We start from the raw sequence: 21,390 nt of genomic DNA, 5'->3' as shown, positions 1-21,390 counted from the left end.
AGCACCTATCACACTCCCACAGGGAACAGTCTCAGGGTTAGCATAGACCCTGTTTTGTTTTATTTTTAACCCTGGGAGTCAGTTTCCGTATTGAAACTTGTATAACTTTTAATTTTCCAATAATAAAAAACACAGGTTAATGTTGAAGTATGGAAACTTAGAACTCTTAAATGAACACAAAAAAACCCCTCTCTGTAATGCCACTGCCTCAATATAACTATGGAGGAAGAGTTAATTTGGTATGACTGACGACATCTCCTAGTTAGTAATTCACCTAGATATCATGGTGGAGTTTTCTCTTAGATACAGTATTTCCAAGAAAAGATGTCCTAAATGGTCTTTTCAGGGCTCTGCCATAATGCCCTTCATTTGCCAACCAACCTGGCTCACATACAATAGGCATTTATTCTGAGATGGGGTCTTTGCCTCATTTTATTTTCATTTAGGGTATGGGTTGATAATTCTTAATAGCTCTCAGATTCTTTGCATTTCAGTGGAATATTGTTCAAGGTGTTAAGCTTTAAGATTTTTTTAAAAAGAGAAAGGACCTATAATAGAATAACGGCACCTGATGCCCAGCATTCCCTCAAAGGGTGTGACATTGATTGAATGCTTTATATATTAAAAGAAAAAAAAACCCATAGCTTGAGTAGGGATCAAGTCAAATCATTTGGTAAAAGTGAATGATGCTCATTGGCACAACTTAAAGAAACTATTTCTGGAATAACATTACCTACCTGGGGAGCGAGTTTAATTCCTTGGGGTTTTAACGTGACAGGATTCATTGGCGTGAGCTCCATCCCAGGTAAAATGTCGTAGAGTTTGTCTTCTCTTTTGTCTCCTTTGGCCTGGTATCCTCGACCCAGGCCTGTGTATGCCAAATAGCCACGGCCGCCCAGTCCTCTCACTCCCGCAGCCCCTACAGGTACATTCATGTAAATTTCTAGGAATGTAAGAAGGCATTAAACTGAATCAAACCACCAGAAAATCACCCTGAATCTTACTGTAATGGAAAAGTTAGCCCAATTCACGTTGATTATTGCCCTGAAGATGGGTGGGAAACTCTAGGATTCTAATGTAATGAAACTCAACATAAGGTAAGGTTTAAGATAGATGTCTTTCTCTTTTTTGAAAAACTACCTTCAGAAGAAAGCCATGCCACTGATAAGTACAATACTGTTGATAAGTACATAAGCAACTTAAAAATGTTGGGAGAGAAATTTTGCAATTTTTGTCTTTAGGTTACCTTTTCTTGATATTTTCTTGATATTTTCTAATATAGACTAATAAAGACTGGGAATGTATTTATTACAACATTCCAACATAATGCGACCACTTGTTTTGAAATCAGTCTTGCATAGAGACTGTCGCTGATCAGTATATTAGAAATAAATTCTGGCATCTCTAATTATCCCACCTCCAGTGACTTATTGGAAAACAAGCATTTAGAAAGCATGCTTTTAGGTTCACCATCCTCTCTCTGATGTTCGGTCAATGTGAGGCTTAAGTTTCCATTGAGTTTCATGCATAGATTCCTTTTGATTTTTGTTTTGCCATGTTGCTACTTTGATTTTATGTTGGTGGCATAGAGATACAAAATTAAATTGATTACCCTTCATCCATGAATATCATTCATTGATTCCTTTCTTGTTATAAGATAGGCATTTTTTTCCATTATAGTGGAGTTTGTTTTTTTCTACATCATAACTGGTTGACAATTTGTATTTAATGTAAGGATTGGTTAATGATGTGATTTTTCATTATAAATGCATAATGTTACAATGATATAATTTATTGTCACATAGACAAGTTATGTCTTGTCTATTCTAAAGGAAATCCTGATTATTTAATTTGCATTAAAATTTTGGGGCAAGTAATTATGAGTATGAAACTTTTAAGGCCGTTGAAGACTAGAGCTCCTAGCATGATCAATTCAGTTATACTGAAAAATAGTAAAACATAGTAAGATAATTGTTTCCACAGTAATCTAGATTTGCCTCTTTGCTTCTAAGTCAAACCCAAGAATAGACCTAAATACACAGTTTATTTATCAAATTGCCCAGATTCATGTCGTATTTAGAGGACAGAACTGGGATTCAGTTAGCATTAGCCATATCCTAGAAAAACTAATCTGAAGGAGCCAAAAAGGCAGGGACAAGCTAGTTTCTTGGAAATAAAATAAAGGCTTTCTTTATCTTCTAGTTTCCTTGAAGAAATGGAGCTTGGAAAACTACTCAAACATTTAGAATTCTTACAGGATTCAAATGTGAAATGTTTATTGTTTTATTAGCAGTCTGAGGGTTTTTTCTATTTGGTGTTTATTTAGTTCTCCATGTACTAAAGAAATACAGTAATTTCCTTAATAATTTGGTTTTTAAGAAAGTATAACACATATTTCTTGGAGGACGTCAGATGAGAACCTCTCGTGTGTCTGTTAGATTATATTTATAATACTTTGTGATTTGTATATTAAGACAATGCCACTGAGTCACCATCAAATACACACATGCCTTGAAAGGGTTTTGCTATTTGAGGTAATTGGTTTCCACTGGACTATACTAGTCTATTCCGGAAGTGTTGTAATGAGCCACAGATGACTGCACAATGGTGGACAAGTGATACAAAAGAAGCTAACAGTTATAGAACTAGGTTTTAGTTTGTGCAAATTTTATGGACCCATGTAAAGTTTGAATCTGTGCACTAGGCTCATTTGCACAATGTTCTGACCACGTTTTTTCAATAACCAGTTGTAATGTGAAAAAAGACTCCTATCAAAGGAAAACTATTGATATAATACTTGATTTTTAATAAAAAAATTTTCAGTGCTTTTCTCCCAGTGGACCCATCCAATGTATCTAAGGCTACTGCAATTCGAGTCATTTGAAATCGTGGGATTACCCTAAAGCAAGATCTGACTGGAGTTACCTCTAATAGAAGGGGCTCGGATAATGGCTCTGTTGCTGAGGTGTCCTTTGGTGGCTGGGAAATGAAGACTGGGAATTGCTGCATAAGCCTGAGGGGCATAGAAGACAGGAGCTCCAAGGTAGGTTGTGGTGGGATCATAAACTTGGCCCAAAGAGTAGGTATACTCTCCTTGCAGCATGGTGCCCCTTCCACCTGTGCCTCGGGTGTACCTAACATAACTGTCCTTGTCCACTGGTTTTGCTAGGGTGACTTCAATGGGGGAACCGTCCAGCACCTGTTGTAGAGAGCAAAGAAAAATCAACATGAGATGATACAAAGATAACCAAGTGTGGCTGAGCCCTAATAACATGATTCCTTCTAAGTGTTAGACTACTTGCTGTAGGTTTATTGATTGTATCTTGTCATTTTATAGGTTTGTGTTTGTATGCCAGTTGAATTTTTTATGACCCATTTTGTTGGTAAGATGCATAAGATGCCAACAGGTTTGACAGTGACATATTGGCCGGTGTCCATTGACATATTCATTATAAATTTATAATCTGGTTACAGTCACTGAGACAGAAACTTATGTAATATTTTCATTAGGTCATATATGTGTTTTAAATTACATATCTATATAATTATATAACTACAATAAAATTTAGTTTTGTTATGGATGGTATAAAATCTCCATTACCTAGCACAATAAGATGAAGGTGAAAGGAAACCAATAACGAAATCTTATCAATTATTAGCATTTAGCATGGGCAGCCAAATCAGGCCCATCCAGCTGATAGCCTACTAACTGCCTTGCTCCTTAAATCAGCCGCACAAGTAAATTTTCACAGGAGAAGAAAGGCATACTGTGGCTCTACCAAAGGAAGAGGAATCTGGGAGGCTGTTGCATTGCCTGCCACAGGTTCTTCCTTGTGAAGCCACCTTTTGATCTGCTGAACAGTTGGGAACTAATAAACAGGGATGACAGTGGTCAGGAGTAGTTGGGAGTGAGAGTAGTATTGAGGCTCTCAGATCATGCACCGCTTAAAACTTGTCCTCAAAAATTATTGCCACAAATTTTGAGATTGTGAACAGCTCCAGATGTCGAAGATAATGAATGTATGTAGATCTACATGTGCTACTAACTTCTATGTATTGCTTACCTACACAAGAAACAAACATGGCTCTCAACAAATTCTTGATAGATTGATGTATTTATTATCAAAGGAACAAAGTATTGTCAGAAAGCATTTGTGGCTTTTTTTTTGAATAAGAATGTGATGATCCTCTGTTTTATATACAGAAGACTTTTATTTAAAGTGTTTCCACAGAAATTCACATTCACAGCAGCTGAGTGTGCACCCTTACCCTCTGATTTCAACCGTGACTCAGTGGTTCCTGGATTATCGAAGTCTGCTGGACAAAGCTTGTGCTTCATGGTCATCCTGACCATTTTGTTCAGCCTGTGGGTCGGTTTGTCTCCAGTATTATGTATTTACCTTACTTTTTAGTAGCAGGAGCCAGTGTCAAATAAGTTAGATGGAATACTCTGATAGAATCCAGCTGATATTCAACAATCTTATATTGATGTTGATGTAATTAGAAAAAATAGAACTGGCATACTGAAAATAGGGGAGGACCTGGGGTATAAGATTATTTATATCTTCAGTCTGATCTTGAGGAAGATGAGAGACTCAAATAGGTCTCTGCTTATAGGCACTTCCATATCAAGATACATTTTGCATGGAATGATTCTTTGCTGCAAATTCAGATTTCTTGTAATAAATATTGTTCTGCCTTCCTCTGTCCCATCCAAAAGCATTCTAAACTCAATATTGTATTTTAGTTATTTAGTTTAGATATTTCAAGAGCTGGGACAACATCTTATTAATCAGTATAACCCAAGCTTAGTAAAATTTCTTTCACTTCACAGACTTGGAATAAATGAATAATCATTCTGAAGCTCAATTCATTATTTTTCTCTCTGAATAGGCTTCCCTTCCTGAATTTCATAACAACCTCCCATACTGGAAGCTTATAATGACTTCTCCTTCTTTTTCACCCCTATCTCCAATCAGTTCCTGGGTCCTTTGAATTTACCCCTACTGTTCTGTACATGGTTGTCTCCTGCATTCCATTCCTACCTAAGTTCAAGACCTTATTTTGTCCCATTTGGGTGACTATAATAGCTTTATAACTAGTTTCTATGACATGTTTCTCTCACCTGTATTAAAAAGGCAATTCTTACTAAGTTAATTTTCCTAAATTGTAAATGTGATAATTACTGCACAAAAAAATTCAAGATCTCACCTCATCTAATAAATTAAATATAAATTTCTATATATATGCTCAAAAACCATAGTTCCTAGGAAAACTTACTTTAGATTTTTCCATACCGTATTATAGTCAAGTATAATATTAAATATATATTTAACTAAATAATATGTGTAAATATTACTATAAAAATATCTAGCTGCAAAAATTGGGAATAATTTGAATATGTTTCCATTGTAATTATTCCAATGTAATTATTGGCATTTAATTTGTGATGGCTGTTCCTTCCCAGCAATCATCGTGTATACTCAGGAATGTTTCCATATAGAGAAAATCGAACTTATAGATTGTTTTCCAAGTAATAACACTTTATGATATTAAATGTGATAATCAATGAAGATGAAATAATGCTTTTCTTTATAGACATGTATGTAACTATGCATTAGTTTTTGCTTTGCAGTTGTCTTTTTTGTATTTCAGAGTGAATACATTCTCCACCCCACCCTCCAGCACTCAAATATTTTTGAGTTTGAGTGGGCCCTTGAGGAGCTAATATGCAAGAGGCTTCACAGTGTCTGAAGGGTCTAGGCTAAGAGATCCTCCCTTTGCCATCTGGATCCACTCCCTATGGAATTCACCACCTACCAGCTCCAGCCTGCTCTCTGCTCTGGGAGACTATTCTACATGGGGTCCTCTTTAGCCTTCTAGATTGTGATTGGATTTAGCCAATGGGGAATGCTGGTAGGAGGTTGGAGAAAGAGACAACAGTGAATTTGGGGCATTTATTCTGCTGGATCCCTCTTTGAAAGGTCACCTTGGGCTGACTGTGTCCTTTGACCAAAATCACTACTTCTTTCTGTTCTCTTTTCTTTTTTTCCTTAATGATGGGGTTGCACTCTGTTGTCCAGGCTGAAATGCAATGGCACAATCATAGATCACTGCAGTCTCAGCCTTCTGGGATCAAGAGATCCTCCCACCTCAGCCTCTGGAGTAGCTGGGACTACTATAGTAGTCCATGCCACCATGCTTGGCTAATTTTTTGTAGAGATGAGGTCTTGCCATCTTGTCCAGGCTGGTCTCGGAGTCCTGGGCTCAAGCAATCCTTCCACCTCAGCCTCCCAAAGTGCTGAGATTACAGGTGTGAGCCACTGCACCCAGCTACTTCTTGCAAAGAGATCTGCTCTACACAATTCTCTCCGCTTTCAGGATTTCTATTAATTCTCCAGCCCCTTGTACCTTTGACTCCAGAATGCTGTGAGCCCCAAATTCTGACACTCTTTTTTTGATTTCCCTAGCCCCAACTCACACTTTTGTAATTAATTCCTTTGCTATTTGTTTTCTTTTGGGACCCTGGCTGATGCCAGATCCGATAGGTAAAACAGTCCCATGTGCATTATGTTCCAACCAAGTTACTCCACATTTTCCTGTTCTCCAATCTTGTCTTGCTCTTCTCAAATTCTGTGCCTCTGTCTAAGACTGCCTGTCTTTCCATATTTTGATTTTTGAAATTATACCCAATTTTCATGGCTTCTTTGAAATATTATCTTCTCATATCCATGAAGATGTTTTATTCTTTATGGCCCACTTCTTCCTTCGAACTTGCTCACCACGTTGATCTCTTTTTATGATATTTACTTGACTGTACTTTGCACGTGTTTGTGTAGTTGTCTTATTCCTCCAACCAACTTTTAACTGTTTGTCAAACATCTTTGATTCTTTTTGTATCCTAGCATGATAAGTGGTCTATAGAAGGTTTTAAATGTTTATTGGCTTGATACATAAATATTATATTGGTTTCTGTATACAACTCAGTAGTGAGGATATAAAAGCTTCCCCAGCCCCGACTCTTGGCAAGGTGAGAGACTCTAAGCTTTCCAAGTGGAAGATCAAACTATGAAGGCAGAATAACAGCTATCTTGACATGTTTTTAATTCATCAGCTTCTAAAATACTGCAATAAAATGATGATAATCTCTTTGAAGTAATGAGAGAAAACTGGAATTGTGAAAAACACCTTGAAATAATCTACTTCAATCTCCTCTTTCCATGGAAATTGAGTTTCAGTGCCTTGTCCAAATTAGAAAAAAAATAGAGCTAAAGTTGGATATATTAGGTACATCTCCAATTTCCATTGTATTTTCCATCATTTCTCTTTAGTACATCTTAAATGGACTGAGGCAGCCATGTCAGAGAAGGCTGGAGTGAGACAGACTCGCAGGACTGTGCTTTTGAATGTAATGTCCGCACCAAACTTGGATGGAATCTGCATATTTTTTTCTTTGTTCTACCTTACCTTGCCATTTAAAGCTTTCATAGCCTCAACTGCATCTTCTCGGTTACTGAAGTGCACAAAAGCATAGTCTCGAATTTTCTTCACCCTCTCCACAGCACCTGTAAAATAGAGTGAAAGTTGCCCCATTAACAAACTTAAGAGAGGCCTGAAAGTGATATATTTTAGCACCTAGCTGCAAAGAGTATTGGATTTTTTCATGGATATCTCATATTTAAGAAAGGATCTCATCAAGAACATTCAACTGAAGATTTTTTTTTGCAGTTTTAAAAATAAAATTTATATTCTGACTTATTATAATTTGTTATGGATTTGTGTTTTCCACTTCCTAGATTATAAGGTCTCTAAGGGTAGGAATTCCATCTTCCTTTGCATCTTATGTAATGTAAAAGATAGTACCTTTTGCATGGCAAAATATTTGTTGAGTTGAACTCAATTATTGATCATTTTACAAACGTATATTTAGGTGATTACTTTTTTAAGTTTTATGCTTTTCATCCCAGCAAAATGTCTTTATCTCTTTTGTCTTATATAATTAACTTTAATTTACTTTTTAAAACTTAAATATTAGGTAACTACAGTTCTGATAAGGTAACTGAGATTTAGAGTCCACACAGAGAGGAACTACAACTGTATTCCCTATATCCTTATCCATTAATCTTTAAATAGAAAAGCAAAAAGAAGAAAAAGAAAGTTGTTTCCACAAGAACATCTGGGAACCAAGATAAGTTGCCTGCCTTGCTGTCATGATAGCTAAAGACTGGAAACAATGTAAATATCTACTATTCTACTTTAAGGAATGTCTCATACAGAAACACTCACACACATGTACAAGAATCATGCATAAGAATATCAATTACACTACTGTTGAAAGAGCAAAAATAAAACAATTTAATGTCTATTTTCATGAGTGATTAAATCTGCTACATTTATACCAACACCAAGGAGTCTATACAGAAAATAGACCTGTATGTGATTACATGCAAAGATTAAAGACGTATACATATATTTTTTTCAGACAGAGTTTGCTCTTGTTGCCCAGGCTAGAGTGCAATGGCGCGATCTCAGCTCACTGCAACCTCTGCCACCCTGGTTCAAGCGATTCTTCTGCCTCAGTCTCCTGAGTAGCTGGGATTACAGGCATGTGCCACCATGTGCCTGGCTAATTTTGTATTTTTAGTAGAGGAGTTTCACCATGTTGATCAGGCTGGTCTCGAACTCCGGACCTCAGGTAATCTGCCCACCTCGGCCTCCCAAAGTATTGGGATTACAGGCATGAGCCACTATGCCTGGCCCAAGATCTACTGTTAAGTTTTAAAAAGTTATAAAATAGTAAGTACAATATTATAGCATTTGTGTTTTTAATAATCCAAAACTGTATATATATATATGCACAAAATTTAAATACACTTATACAGAAAGCAAACTGAAAAGATAGAGACCAAACTCTTAACAGGGGTTACTTCAGGAATGGGGAGAAAAGTTGGGAAGAATGAGGGGGATTTTCATATTGTAATTGATATATTTGGCATTTTACAAATATTTGCAAAATTTATTTATGTTATTTGTGTAGAAAACCCAAACAAACCATCTATTTTTATGTAAAGGAACTGCTGAACATGATAGCAACATATAAAAATGAAAAAGATAGTTGTACCGAGATAGTTGGATGTTGTATTTTTAAAATGTTATTGCTTACTCAATTTTAAAAATAGACCTTTTGCTTAGAGTGAAGGTAAGGTGGAAATTTGTTTAACCACTGTTAGTTTAGCATGCCAATTATCTTCTTTTACCCTACACTCACTTGGGTGTACCTTGAGAGTCTAGGGAGACAACATAGGATGAGACATTATTCCAGGGAAAAGAAGAGGGGGAAGTCCTTTCTGTCCCTATCAAAGTTTCATTATCCTCTTAGATTCAAGGTAACAAAGGTAATTAGAGTTTTTACTCTCTCACATGGTTCAATGACTAAGAATTATCTTCCTTTGGAATAATAGTGAACCTGTAACATAAGGACAATTTAAAGACATTGTGATACTTCTCTTTACACTCCCTTCAACATTCGACCCTTGACTTCTTATGGCAATGGTTATACAGAGCAAAATCATCTGGCCAGGCTAAGGATAAATAAAGCTCTCTGAGACCATGAAGCATGGGACATATAATTAACTGAATATCCAATATAGTCTCTTCACTCCTTTCAGTGTCACACAGGGTGATGATCATGACTCAATCCCACGACTCGTTTTTGTAATTGAGAAGAAAGACATTGGCCAATGATGACCTTCACCTTTCCAGTCTTTGCTCAGTTCATATTTCAATGTCATTCTCCACCTAGACTCCCCGGACTGTTATCTCCCTGAGACGAGGACCTGCTTCAGAGACTTTGTGGTATCATCTTCACCTGGTTCCTGTCTACTGCCTTGGACACAGGAGTTACTCCATAAATACACATGGAATAAGGGAATATTATAAGTTAATTCACACCCCAACTTCTGTCATCTACACCAGTTAGGTGGCATTTCAGATGATAATGAATTTAGATTTTCTGAAATTCTGTTTGCAGATATTTCAAATTACACTGTTGGATAATTTCCAGATGCATCTGGTTTTGGAAAATTTGATATTTAAAAATTTAGTCTTATAAAACAGACAAGTTAAAAAGTTAGAGTTTGTGTCATAAAAGTTGGTTTTCTCCACAATAGCATTCACCACATGGCTTATTTTAATATGTTTCTTCTTTAGTGCATAGGAGTTTGTTTAATAATTATCATTTATGTCTCTGAGTGGCAATATAGTATTATTCAAGTTCATCATGGTTAAAATGATACATGGTCAAATATTTTGAGGTAATAGGTAGGTTCCTCTGAGGGATCTAAACTTTAAATGGAATTTTTAAAGAGTCATTTTCCTGTTTCTTTCCATAAATTTTTCTAGATAAGTATAGCCTTGGCACAGTACATACTTTCCAAGATAAAACAAACTAGTTAGCTCTGACGTTTCCCTCTCAATGCAGCAGATGTCTGCTAGTTGTTCACCTTCAGCAATTCATATTTTTTTTTGCAGAGGGCCAGGAAGAACAAGCCACACATCATTATATAGCCCTGAGAGTTGTGTCACCAGCTGCAGACTATGACCTGAAATCTCTGGACACACTTTAGTCCCAAGAAGAAAGAGAAAGTGAGAGAGCAAGCAACAGAGAGATATGTGATGTTCATTATTTTCACGATAATTAGTAGGATTCTGGCACACATGTCTCTTCAATATATGCCAATACACAGACTGGGAAAGCTAATGACCAGGGACTAGGAAAGGAAGCAGCCTTTTAGTAGTTTCTCATTCTAACCCTTGGCAAAAAAAGGGTGCTGTTTTAATTAGATAAAAATAAGAAGTATTATTCACTCTGGGAAGGTAGAAAGTCAACATGCAATGAGGGGAGAATAGTGGGCAATATTTATACACACACATTATGGTTCCTATGCCTACAACTGCATCAACATTCAGATCTCAGCTTAGATGTCACTTCGAAACACAAATCTTCTCTTCACTCCAAGAGTAGTCTGCCTAAGATGTATTTTTTCTGGAATTTCTTAAACTTTTTCCACGCACACATCATACTTGTTGGTTCCTTCCCCAGTGCCTCGCACATAGGAGCTACTGAAGGAAAGACAGTTGAATGAATGAGTGAGTGAATGCAATAAAGATTGGGCATGAGAGTATTAAAGTTTTTAAGAACATGTCCTTTACCAGATTCGAGTTCAAATCCAGGATCTGCCACCTGCTAGCTGTGTGACCCTGGGCAAACCACTTAACTACTCTGGGTCCTGGTTTTCTTATCTATAAAGTAATGGAATGAATAAAGCAACCTGTATTATAGAGTTGTGATGAATAAATGACACATGCTGTGAAAGGGCCCACTGCAGTGCTTGGCACACAGTAAGGTAGTCCATCGTTTGCAGTTTCTAGCTTAGTCATGGATTCACAGCTGTTGGTGTGGAGCCACACCATGACACTAATATTTCAGGGAAGGCAGAGTTCTTGAGGCTGGAGAAAGATCCTTGGTGAGTCTTTCAAAATGGAGCAGTGACATCCTTACTGAATATCCTTCAGAGCAAATCATCAGCTTATCATTCTGTTCTATCTGAAATAGCACCCAGAGTTGGAAACAGACAATGTGAGTATGTGCAAGTGAATATTCTCAGGCAGCTTTAACATGACAGTACCATGGCCTATGTTTATTAACAACCTAGAGAATTTGCCAGGAGGCTGGGACATTCTCAGTTATGAAAGGATATTACTACTATGATAACCCTAAGCCACTGCTGCCCAGAGTGTGTTTAAAGACACAGTAATCCCACAAGATGATATGCCAACAAAGAGCAGTCGTGCTTCAGAAATTTGAAAAATGAAGCTTTCTGTATCTCGGAGAATTTCAAAGCATGTCAGAAGGCTAAAGACTGATAAGTTCCATAATGAAGAAATTAATTTAATTTTGCAGAATCTGGTGTTTACAAGTTTATTTGACCATGGAGCACTTTTATCAGTAACATCTACCAAAAGATTATAGAATTAATGTTCTGAACTGTTTTTGGGAAATGGTAATTTGCACATTGTTTCTTGAAATGCTCTACCTCTCTCAGTGTTGTAGCTCCTATATGAAGAAGAAAGAGATGGGAAGTCAATCTGGTGGCTTAGAATTGATACTGAAAAATATTGGCAAGATGAGTAGCAACTAACTATCCTCTTCCACCTTCCCTTTATTCCTTTCCCTTCCTCTTCATTTAAATGAGGTTCCTAGGATTGTCACCTTTTACTTATGTCACAAGTGTATTCCGTTAGGCCAGTGGTTCTAAACTGGGGCAATTTTGCCCACCCATAGAGTATATTTTGCAATGTCTGAAGGCATTTTTGATTATTACATCTTGGAGGTTGCTACTGGTATCTAACAGGGACGGGCCTGGGATGCTGCTAAACATCTTACAATCCACTGGACAGACCCCTACAGCCAAGAGTGATCTGTTCCAAAATATCAATAGTGGTGAGGCTGAGAAACCCTGCATCAGACATATAGTTATGGCATGCATTGTTTATTACAGTAAATATTTATTGAGCAATCATTGTACCCCAGAGCTTAAATGTCCGAGGAAGGAGGAAACAATAAGAGGGGAAAAAAACTCATGAAATTTATAGTTTAGTGAAGAAAATAGGTATTCATTAAATAATCACATAGATAAATATAAAATTATAATATTGATAAATGTTATAGGACCATATGGCTTGATTTTCTAATCCAAAGTTAGGAACATAGTTTGAGAGGTTTGCATGCAATTATGAGATGAGCTAAATAAAAGCATTTCTACTTAAAGTTATGGGAAGTCATCTCAAGCATAGGTGCTTTTAAAGAATGTTTTGAAAAACTAATCTTGTATATATGTCCTACCTGGTTTGATATTGTTGAATTCCTTTTCAATCATCTCTTCAGAGGTAGACAGCATAAGATTTCTTACATATAGGATTTTCACTGAAGACATTGTATCTTCATCAACTTCTACTTCTGGCTCTGCCCAGTCTACTGCAATAGGATGTCCCCATAACTGAATTCTTCCTGTTGAAAATGATCACAATTAGCCGGGCGCGGTGGCTCAAGCCTGTAATCCCAGCACTTTGGGAGGCTGAGACGGGCGGATCACGAGGTCAGGAGATCGAGACCATCCTGGCTGACACGGTGAAACCCCGTCTCTACTAAAAAATACAAAAAACTAGCCGGGCGAGGTGGCGGGTGCCTGTAGTCCCAGCTACTTGGGGGGCTGAGGCAGGAGAATGGCGTGAACCCGGGAGGCGGAGCTTGCAGTGAGCTGAGATCCGGCCACTGCACTCCAGCCTGGGTGGCAGAGCGAGACTCCGTCTCAAAAAAAAAAAAAAAAAAAAAAAAAAAAGAAAATGATCACAATTATGATTAATTATGTACAAATCAGGACAACATCATCTCAGTTTATACCGATGGTCTTTTAAATTGGCCTGACCCTTGAGGTCTTGAATGAGCAAGAAGACCATTAAAATTGGTGAGTATTGATCTTAAGAGACATTCCAAATGAATGGAGTAACTGACTAGAAGGGAGTTCTGTGTGACCAGTGACTTGTTATAACTATTGATTATAAGGGGAACCAGGATGCGGTTTGAGGTTGAACAGAAATGAGGCAGCAGAGGGCACATTTGGCTCTTACAACAACACTCATTGGATGAAGGTAGTCACTTAAGGTAAGATAGCAAAAGGGAGAAAGGAAAAGTATGGATTTAGGGTCCAGATATAGAGTCTGACTCCACAGAACATTAAGAAGGTTACTAGGAAGAGTATTTACTGCTGTTTGAATCTGTGGTGTTAATTAGGCTAAGTACCACAATTGAGATGTTCAAAAGGTGTTTCGGCAAAGGTGGGTGGGGCTCAGGCATCCTTAGCTTGTTTTCTGTCCCTCACACTTGGTCAAGGCTTAGACCAGCTGTGTTCCCTCTTAATCCTCTTTCACAACATGAATAAATCTGGAATCTGGAGACATTTTTAAAAAAATCCTAATTAAGAAGACAGATGACAAGCAATGGAAGAGTCTATGATGAAAAATTTAACTCTTCTGAAAAGGGTAGTTGTTCTCCATGGCTACATATATTTTTGTATTACTATAAACACATTTTATTGAGTGTCTTGTACTGTACCATCTGTTTTTCATGTGCTATCTCAGTTCCTTCTCACAGTAACCCTGTGGGGAAGTGAATGACTCCCAATTTTACAGAATGGGAAATGAGCTTTAGAGAGGATAACTTTCCCAGACCTGTTCTACTTAACCGCCTCCCCCTTTTTTGTTGTTGTTTTGGTTTGGTTTTTTGGTGACTCTGCTCCTGTACCCCTACACAGTGCAGATCTTGTTGAAGTGATGAGAGGGGAGTGAGAGTCAACCCAAGTTCTAAATTTCATTGGAAATCTAGTTTGTTTTTTATTCATTGTTTGGGAACAAACTTTATCCCATAAGCAATACAAAGCTTAAGAGAACAAAGTCAGGAATACTCAGTATTGGTAAGGGTTTATTTGTTTAATTACTACACATGGGAAGCAGTTATTTTCAATAAGAATGTATCTTTATATTCCTTGAAAAGCAGTCAGTAAAAGTGTCCGCGACACTCGCATTCTAAAACCCAAATGAAGAATAGGCATGTCTTAAGAGATAACCGACCTTAGAGAAGCTGGCTCTTGTTACCCTAGCTGTGACCGTCTTGTTCTGTATTGCATTCCAGGGGCTAGTTTTCTTCATTACTCTCTTCCCTTCCCCTTTTATGCTTTACATTAGACTTTTTTTGTTTGTATTATCCCAAGATCCCCAAGATCCCCAAGGCTCCCATGTAACTCTGGTTTTGGTAGCTCTGGTTTTGGCCATGCTCATCCTTGGCCCCATATTGCGTGAGGTTTAAAAAATAATGAAACCTGGATTCCACCCAATGATGTACTAGAGCCAGTTCTTCTCTACTTGCAAAAATAGATTATTTTTGCATTTCTCCTTCCACGCTTTTTAAAGTTACGATTAGTCAAAATTGCATCTATTTATGGTATACAACATGATGTTTTGATACATGTATACATTGTAAAATGATTAAATGAAGTTAATTAACATATCCATCACCTCACATACTTTTTTTTGTGGTGATAACATTTAAGATCTACTCCCTTAGCAATTTTCGAGTATACAAATACATTAACTATAGTCATATTATACAATAGATTTCCAGAAATTATTCATTTTAATGGAAACTTTGTATCATTTGACAAATATCTCTCCATACCTCTGCCTCCTGCCCTGGTAACCACCATTCAACACTGTGCTTATATGAATTCAACTTTTTAGATTCCACATATAAGTGAGATTATGCAATATTTGTCTCTCTGTGCCTGGCTTATTTCACTTAATATAATGTGCTCCAGGTTCACCCATGTTGTTGCAAATGACAGAATTTCCTTCTTTGTAAAGACTGAATAATATTCCATTGTAACTAATAAGCTCAGTACAGCTGTAAAATACAAAACTAACATACATAAGTAAGTAGCCTTTCTATACACTAACAACAAGAAATCAAGAAAACTGAAAAAGAAATCAAGAAAACAATCTCATTTATAATACCATCCCCCCCACAAAAATACTTAGAAATAAATTTAACCAACAAGATGAAAGATCTGTATACTTAAAACTATAAAATATTGATAAAAAATTAAAGAAGAAACAAATAAATGGAAAAATAGCCTATGTTCATGGATTGGAGGCATTATTATTGTTAAAAGGTCCACGCTACCCAGAGCAATCTACAGATTCCACGCAATCTCTATCGAAAATCCAGTGATGTTTTTCACAGAAATAGAAAATACAATTCTAAAATTTGTATGGGGCCACAAAAGACCTTAGCCAAAGAAATCTGAACCAAAAGAACAAAGCTGGGGTCATCACACTACTTGATTTCAAAATATACTACAAAGCTATAGTAATCGAAACAGTATGATACTGGCATAAAAACAGACATTTAAGCCAGTGAAACAAAATAGAGTCCAGAAATAAATCCACACACTTAAGGTCAACTGATCTTTGCAAAGATGCCAAGAACACACAATGGGGAAGGAACAGCCTCTTCAACAAATGATGTAAGGAAAATTGGATATCCATATGCAGAAGAATGAAATGGGACCCTTATCTTACAACATACACATAAGCCTAGTTAAAATGGAATAAGATTTAAATGTAAGACCTGAAACAGTAAAACTACTAGAAAGAAACAATAAGGGAAAATTTCTTGACATTGGTCTGGAAAATTGTTTCTCAGCTATAACCCCCAAAGCACAGGCAACAAAAGCAAAAATAGATGAATGGGATTGCATCAAACTAAAGTTTCTGCACAGCAAAGGAAACAATCAATGGAGGAAAGAGATAACCTAAGGAATGGGAAAAAATATTTACAAAGCATACATTCGATAAGGAGTTAATATCCCAAATATATAAATAACTCAAACAATCAATAGTAGGAAAACAAATAACCCAATTAAAAATGAGCAAAAGGCCAGGTGTGCTGGCTCATGCCTGTAATCCCACCACTTTGGGAAGCCAAGGCCAGTGGATCTTCTGAGGTGAGGAGTTTGACACCAGCCTGGCCAACATGGAGAAACCCCATCTCTACTAAAAACACAAAATTAGCCAGTTGTGGTGGCACATGCCTGTAATCCCAGCTACTCAGGAGGCTGAGGCAGGAAAATCACTTGAACCTGGGAGGCAGAGGTTGCAGTGAGCCAAGATCATGCCATTGCACTCTAGCCTGGGCAATAAGAGTGAAACTCCGTCTCAAAAATAAAAAAAAAAGGTCAATGGATTTGAATAGACATATCTCAAGAGAAGAAATATAAATGACCAACAGGTATATGAAAAAATGCTCAACATCCCTAATCAGGAAAATATAAATCAAAACTAAAATGAGTTATCACCTCACACCTGGTAGAATGGCCATTATGAAAAGATCAAAGATAATGTTTTCAAGGATTTGGAGAAACGAGAATACTTGCATACTGTTGATGGGAATGTAAGTTGGTACAGCCATTATGGAAAATAATATGCAGGTTCCTCAAAAAAAAATAAAAATAGAGCTACCATATGATCCCGCAGTCACCATACTGGGTATATATTCTCCCCAAATGAAATCATTATGTTAAAGAGATACCTGCATTCCCATGTTTATGGAAGCATTATTCACAATTACCATGATATGGAATCAACCTACATGTTCATCAACAGATAAATAGACAAAGAAAGTATCAGAATTTTGTGAGCCAGTTAAAGCCACGTTGGTAACTTGAAATCAGCCACAGTGGGAGTGTTAATACCATGGAAATTGGCAAATGCTACAAATCAGGGCTTTTGTTTTTTTCTCTAGGAGCTGGCTGTTAAAGATTTACCAGCTCATTACTGACCTCCGGACTGCCCTTCCCAATTCTGATATAAGTGGGCTGGATCTCAGGAGTTTTACAAGTAGCTTAGTTAATTCTAAAATGCAGCTACAGTTGAGTACTACTGCTCTAGCTTTAGTCTTCTCAGCCTAGGACCATGAACTGCTGCATAAGGCTAAGAGAACAGACATGAGAGTAAATATAGGAAGCAATGATTTCCACCAATATCCTTTTGAAGGCCTCTGGTGAAAGCGAGTGTTACAGAGTGATTTGAGAACATGAACTTGAAGTAAGACAAGTTCAAATGTCAGAACAATGATCCTGGCTAGAAAACATATCCTTTCTAACATCAGTTTCCTTATCTACAACCTACTATTGTTGTGAGGTCAAGAAAAGATGATGCAGATAAGACTTAATAACTTTTAAATGATGATTCAACAATACACTCTCCTTTTAATAATTTTTCCTGTTTTTGTATGTGTATAGTTTTCTCAGAATACGCACTCTTCGAGTGCAATGGTTAGGTACTCCTTTTTTTTTTTTTTTTTAGAATCTCTCATGTCATTCAGAAGGGAGCAATATATGTTCTAGATGCTTAATAAATATTTACTGACTGAGCGATTCCCAGGTATTCCTATTTACATGCCATGAAGATGAATACCCAGTATCATTAGCTAATAGATTTAGCTGTGAATCACACAATTTGACTGAAGAATAGAATCATCTGGAAAACTTAAAACACCAGTTCCCTAACTTTATATTCCAGTGATGCAGATTCAATTGATTAGAGGCTGACATGGGTACTAATATTTTTTGAAAACATCAGGTAATTCCAATGTGCAGCCTAGGATGGAAAATCATTGATTCAAATAATGGTTTTTCAAATGTGCAGTCCTGGGAGCAGTAGCATCCTGGGAGCTTGTTGTAAATGCAAATTACCTGGCCTGACACCAGACCTACTGAATCAAGAACTCTGGTGGTGGGATCTAGCAATCTGTGCTATAACAAGCCTCCCAGGTGATGCTGATGCAGCCTGACATTGAGAATCACTGCCAGGACTTTTCTTCAGAGCGTTCTTAGAATGCCTTTCTAGTTTCTGAGTGGGATGCAGCAACTTCGTCCTCTAAAGAGCTCAGTAAAGGTGAGATTTGTCAAGGGGGAACTGCCACTGTTTAGAGAGGAGGTAACTGGCTGAGGAGCAGTTACATCCCTTTAGACAACCATTGTCTCTGTCTCCAAGTCTGGGTCAATTAAGAAAAAGTTTCTTGTTGTCTTCACTTATCATTTTTTCTCAACAGTCTCCTTGTTCTTTTAAACTAGCTTCTCAAAGGGTTGGCAATTACAGAATTCCTTTGTCGTGGGTGAGTCTGCAATGGGGTAACTGGTAGAATGATCCAAATGGGTGATAGGTTTTGTTCTGAGATCTCATTAGAGGCGAAGGAGTTTGCTCTGGCTGGCTTACTCACCACTGTGCCTCATCTTGTTAGTTTGCTGATGAGTTAGTTGCTGACTAAAATCCAGCTGAATGAAATCCACCTGAGACTGGCTCAAAGGGCCATAGGTAAGGGGGTTGCATTGGAACATGGTGAATATGAGTAGTGGATGGGGAGGGGAGGTAGCCTCCCTATGGTGTATCCTGGACAGAGAATCCACAAGGAAAAGTCAGGACTGTGCTTAAGAATTTCTAAGCTTATCCGACAGGCCCTGGCCAGCCTAGTCAGCTTGACTTACATAAAGAAGTTCCTTAGTGGGCCAATGTGCCATTCTCTTTGAAGAGATGGGGAAGCTTTCAGGAGGTTGAGCTTCTCCGGGATTACTGGATTGTCTTGACCCTGGAAACTGTCTTTCACCTGTTTTGGACCCTCTTTCACTCTCCTACTCCCCCACACCCAAAATTATTTCACATATCTGTTTTTACAGATAATGAATGGCTTCCTACATTGAGGGAGGAAAGTGACTAATTCGGGCTGGAATACTGGAGGCAGGTTTCTCAAGAAGGTACTGGCTGACCTGGGGTGACTGTCACAAGTGAAGGAGGGGCAGGTATTCCTAGTAGAGGATATAGCATTAGAAATAAAGGAGACAGACATAAGCATGGAAGTGTCTAGGTCATTGCGTTGTCTGTCCTGATAGAAGGAAGAGTTTTTATTGGGAAATAGAAGGTAGCAAATATGGTCATAAAAGACCAGGAAATGAATAAAAGGTCTTAAATAATGAAATCACATACTTAGTTCTTATACACAACAAGGAGTTATGAATATTTTTGAACTGGCCAGTTAGTGACAGACATCATTCAGCCTATAGATAGAGATTGAATTCCTACTGTTTGCAAGAAGGTATTGAAAGGATAATAGGATATTTTGGAAACATTAATCTGGTGGTAATGTTCAGGATGGAGAAGTCGGAGGGTGGGGCACATGGAAGAGAAAGCAGAGCTGGGAGAATAATTAGATCTTGAAAAAAATTACATAAGATTTAGAATATGTGTGTTTATACTTCAGTGGTGGCCTGAGAACAGGAGGGATACAAAAGACTTTTCAATGGTAGAGTTGTCGATGTTGAAGAAGAAAGAAGAATTGAAGCAGATAGCAAAATACTATGTCCAGGTCACCAAAAAGTATGCCCCCATGAGGAGTCTTAGTCAGTCTATCTATGGACCTGTGATTTTGATGACTTGACTGCTAGCCGGTGAAGAGGGAAGAAGTTGTGAATGAAAGATTCAACATTAAAAATACCTACTTCTGTAAAAGATTCAGCAATCTTTGGAACTGTCTCCTTTTGTTTTTCACTTTAAGTTGCCTTCATGAAGGTATTATTGAAAGATCTTCCCCAAGCTAGAAGCTGTCTCCTAGTTTTGAAGATATCTAGGGGGCTGATCTAGTATTGGTTTGTTTTGAAGAGTGTGTACAAAGGCAACATAAATGTAGACGTCTTTGTTGTGGTTGTTTTGTTTTGAATTCTGGTGGCTCTCTCATAATTTTCATGAGAAAAGTTCATTCCAATATGTCCAGTCTGTCATTCTTGAAATCTTCTTATTTTAGTATTCATTTAAAAACCTGTGTAAGTTGTAGTGAATGTTGTAGAATGAGTCAAGAACCCTAAACAACTTTCCTAAGTTGATCTGACCGAGGCAGTGCTGGGGTGGATAATTTGCTAGTTATTCAACAAATGGGATCTATCCTGTGGTTGTAATAACTAACAAATAAAGGTGACTTTCTAAAGAGAGTTTTTATCTCTCTTCTCTCAAATTAGACAGAAATTATTAGACAACAGGGAGTCATAATGAAAGTATGTCACCTAGTTGTCATTGGAATAATGTATCACTTGAGGTTTTTATTTCTACATTGTAATGGAGAATATACCCTAATTCTAATAAGCCTGATAACAAAATCTATACACAAAAGTAACTGTGATTGATATGCTCAATTTTAAGAAGACTCTTTATTCATCGTAGGATTGCTGTCACTTAAAGTTCTGGGTTTCTTTAGTGCATGTAAATTACCCTCAATGCACAGAACGAATATTTTTCAAAACTGAGTCTGTGAAAACTTCAGGGAATGGAATCAACTGTGAGATAGTGAAGAAGGATAAAAAAATTTAAAACGCAACATAATGAAAGATAGAGAGCCAAAAAAATTAAAAATGCTTATTTTCTTTGTGGAGGCAGGCAGGATAGAGCAGAGAAATCTCATCTTTGAGGAGGGTATTGCTAACCTGGTAGCAGTTTCCTCCTTGCCATGGCAGCCGCTCGATGACTCTCATACTCCACAAAGGCAAAGCCTCGGTTTTTGGTTTTATCTGCAGCGCTTGGGTAGACGATGACATCGACAACACCTTCAGTAACCTTTTTCATCTCCGATAAGATTTCTTCTCTCTTTTTGGTTTTTGGGATGCCCCCAACAAATAATCGGCAGTTATCCACACTGGCACAAACCCCTAAGAGGCGCCCATTTCTGCAAAA

At 37.4% G+C, this 21,390-nt stretch overlaps 1 protein-coding gene across 6 annotated transcripts in view; it reads right to left on the bottom strand.

The window, feature by feature from the left end:
* Positions 1-21,390, bottom strand: part of A1CF (APOBEC1 complementation factor) — an 81,884-nt gene that overhangs the window by 10,947 nt on the left and 49,547 nt on the right. For 3 of the 6 annotated variants that reach the window (XM_015147602.3, XM_077945586.1, XM_077945588.1), the window contains 5 exons: positions 21,144-21,382; positions 12,905-13,069; positions 7,468-7,565; positions 2,926-3,199; positions 738-943 (listed from right to left, as the gene is read on the bottom strand). In XM_015147602.3, coding sequence (XP_015003088.1) covers positions 738-943; positions 2,926-3,199; positions 7,468-7,565; positions 12,905-13,069; positions 21,144-21,382 — 982 coding nt within the window. The remainder of the gene's footprint in view (positions 1-737; positions 944-2,925; positions 3,200-7,467; positions 7,566-12,904; positions 13,070-21,143; positions 21,383-21,390) is intronic. The other 3 variants (XM_015147603.3, XM_077945587.1, XM_077945589.1) reach the window with 1 other exon arrangement.

This window comes from Macaca mulatta, chromosome 9 (assembly GCF_049350105.2).
Source record: "Macaca mulatta isolate MMU2019108-1 chromosome 9, T2T-MMU8v2.0, whole genome shotgun sequence".
Taxonomy (NCBI): Eukaryota; Metazoa; Chordata; class Mammalia; order Primates; family Cercopithecidae; genus Macaca; species Macaca mulatta.
The sequence above is the reverse complement of the archived record's forward strand: the minus strand, read 5'-3'. Positions and strand labels throughout refer to the sequence as shown.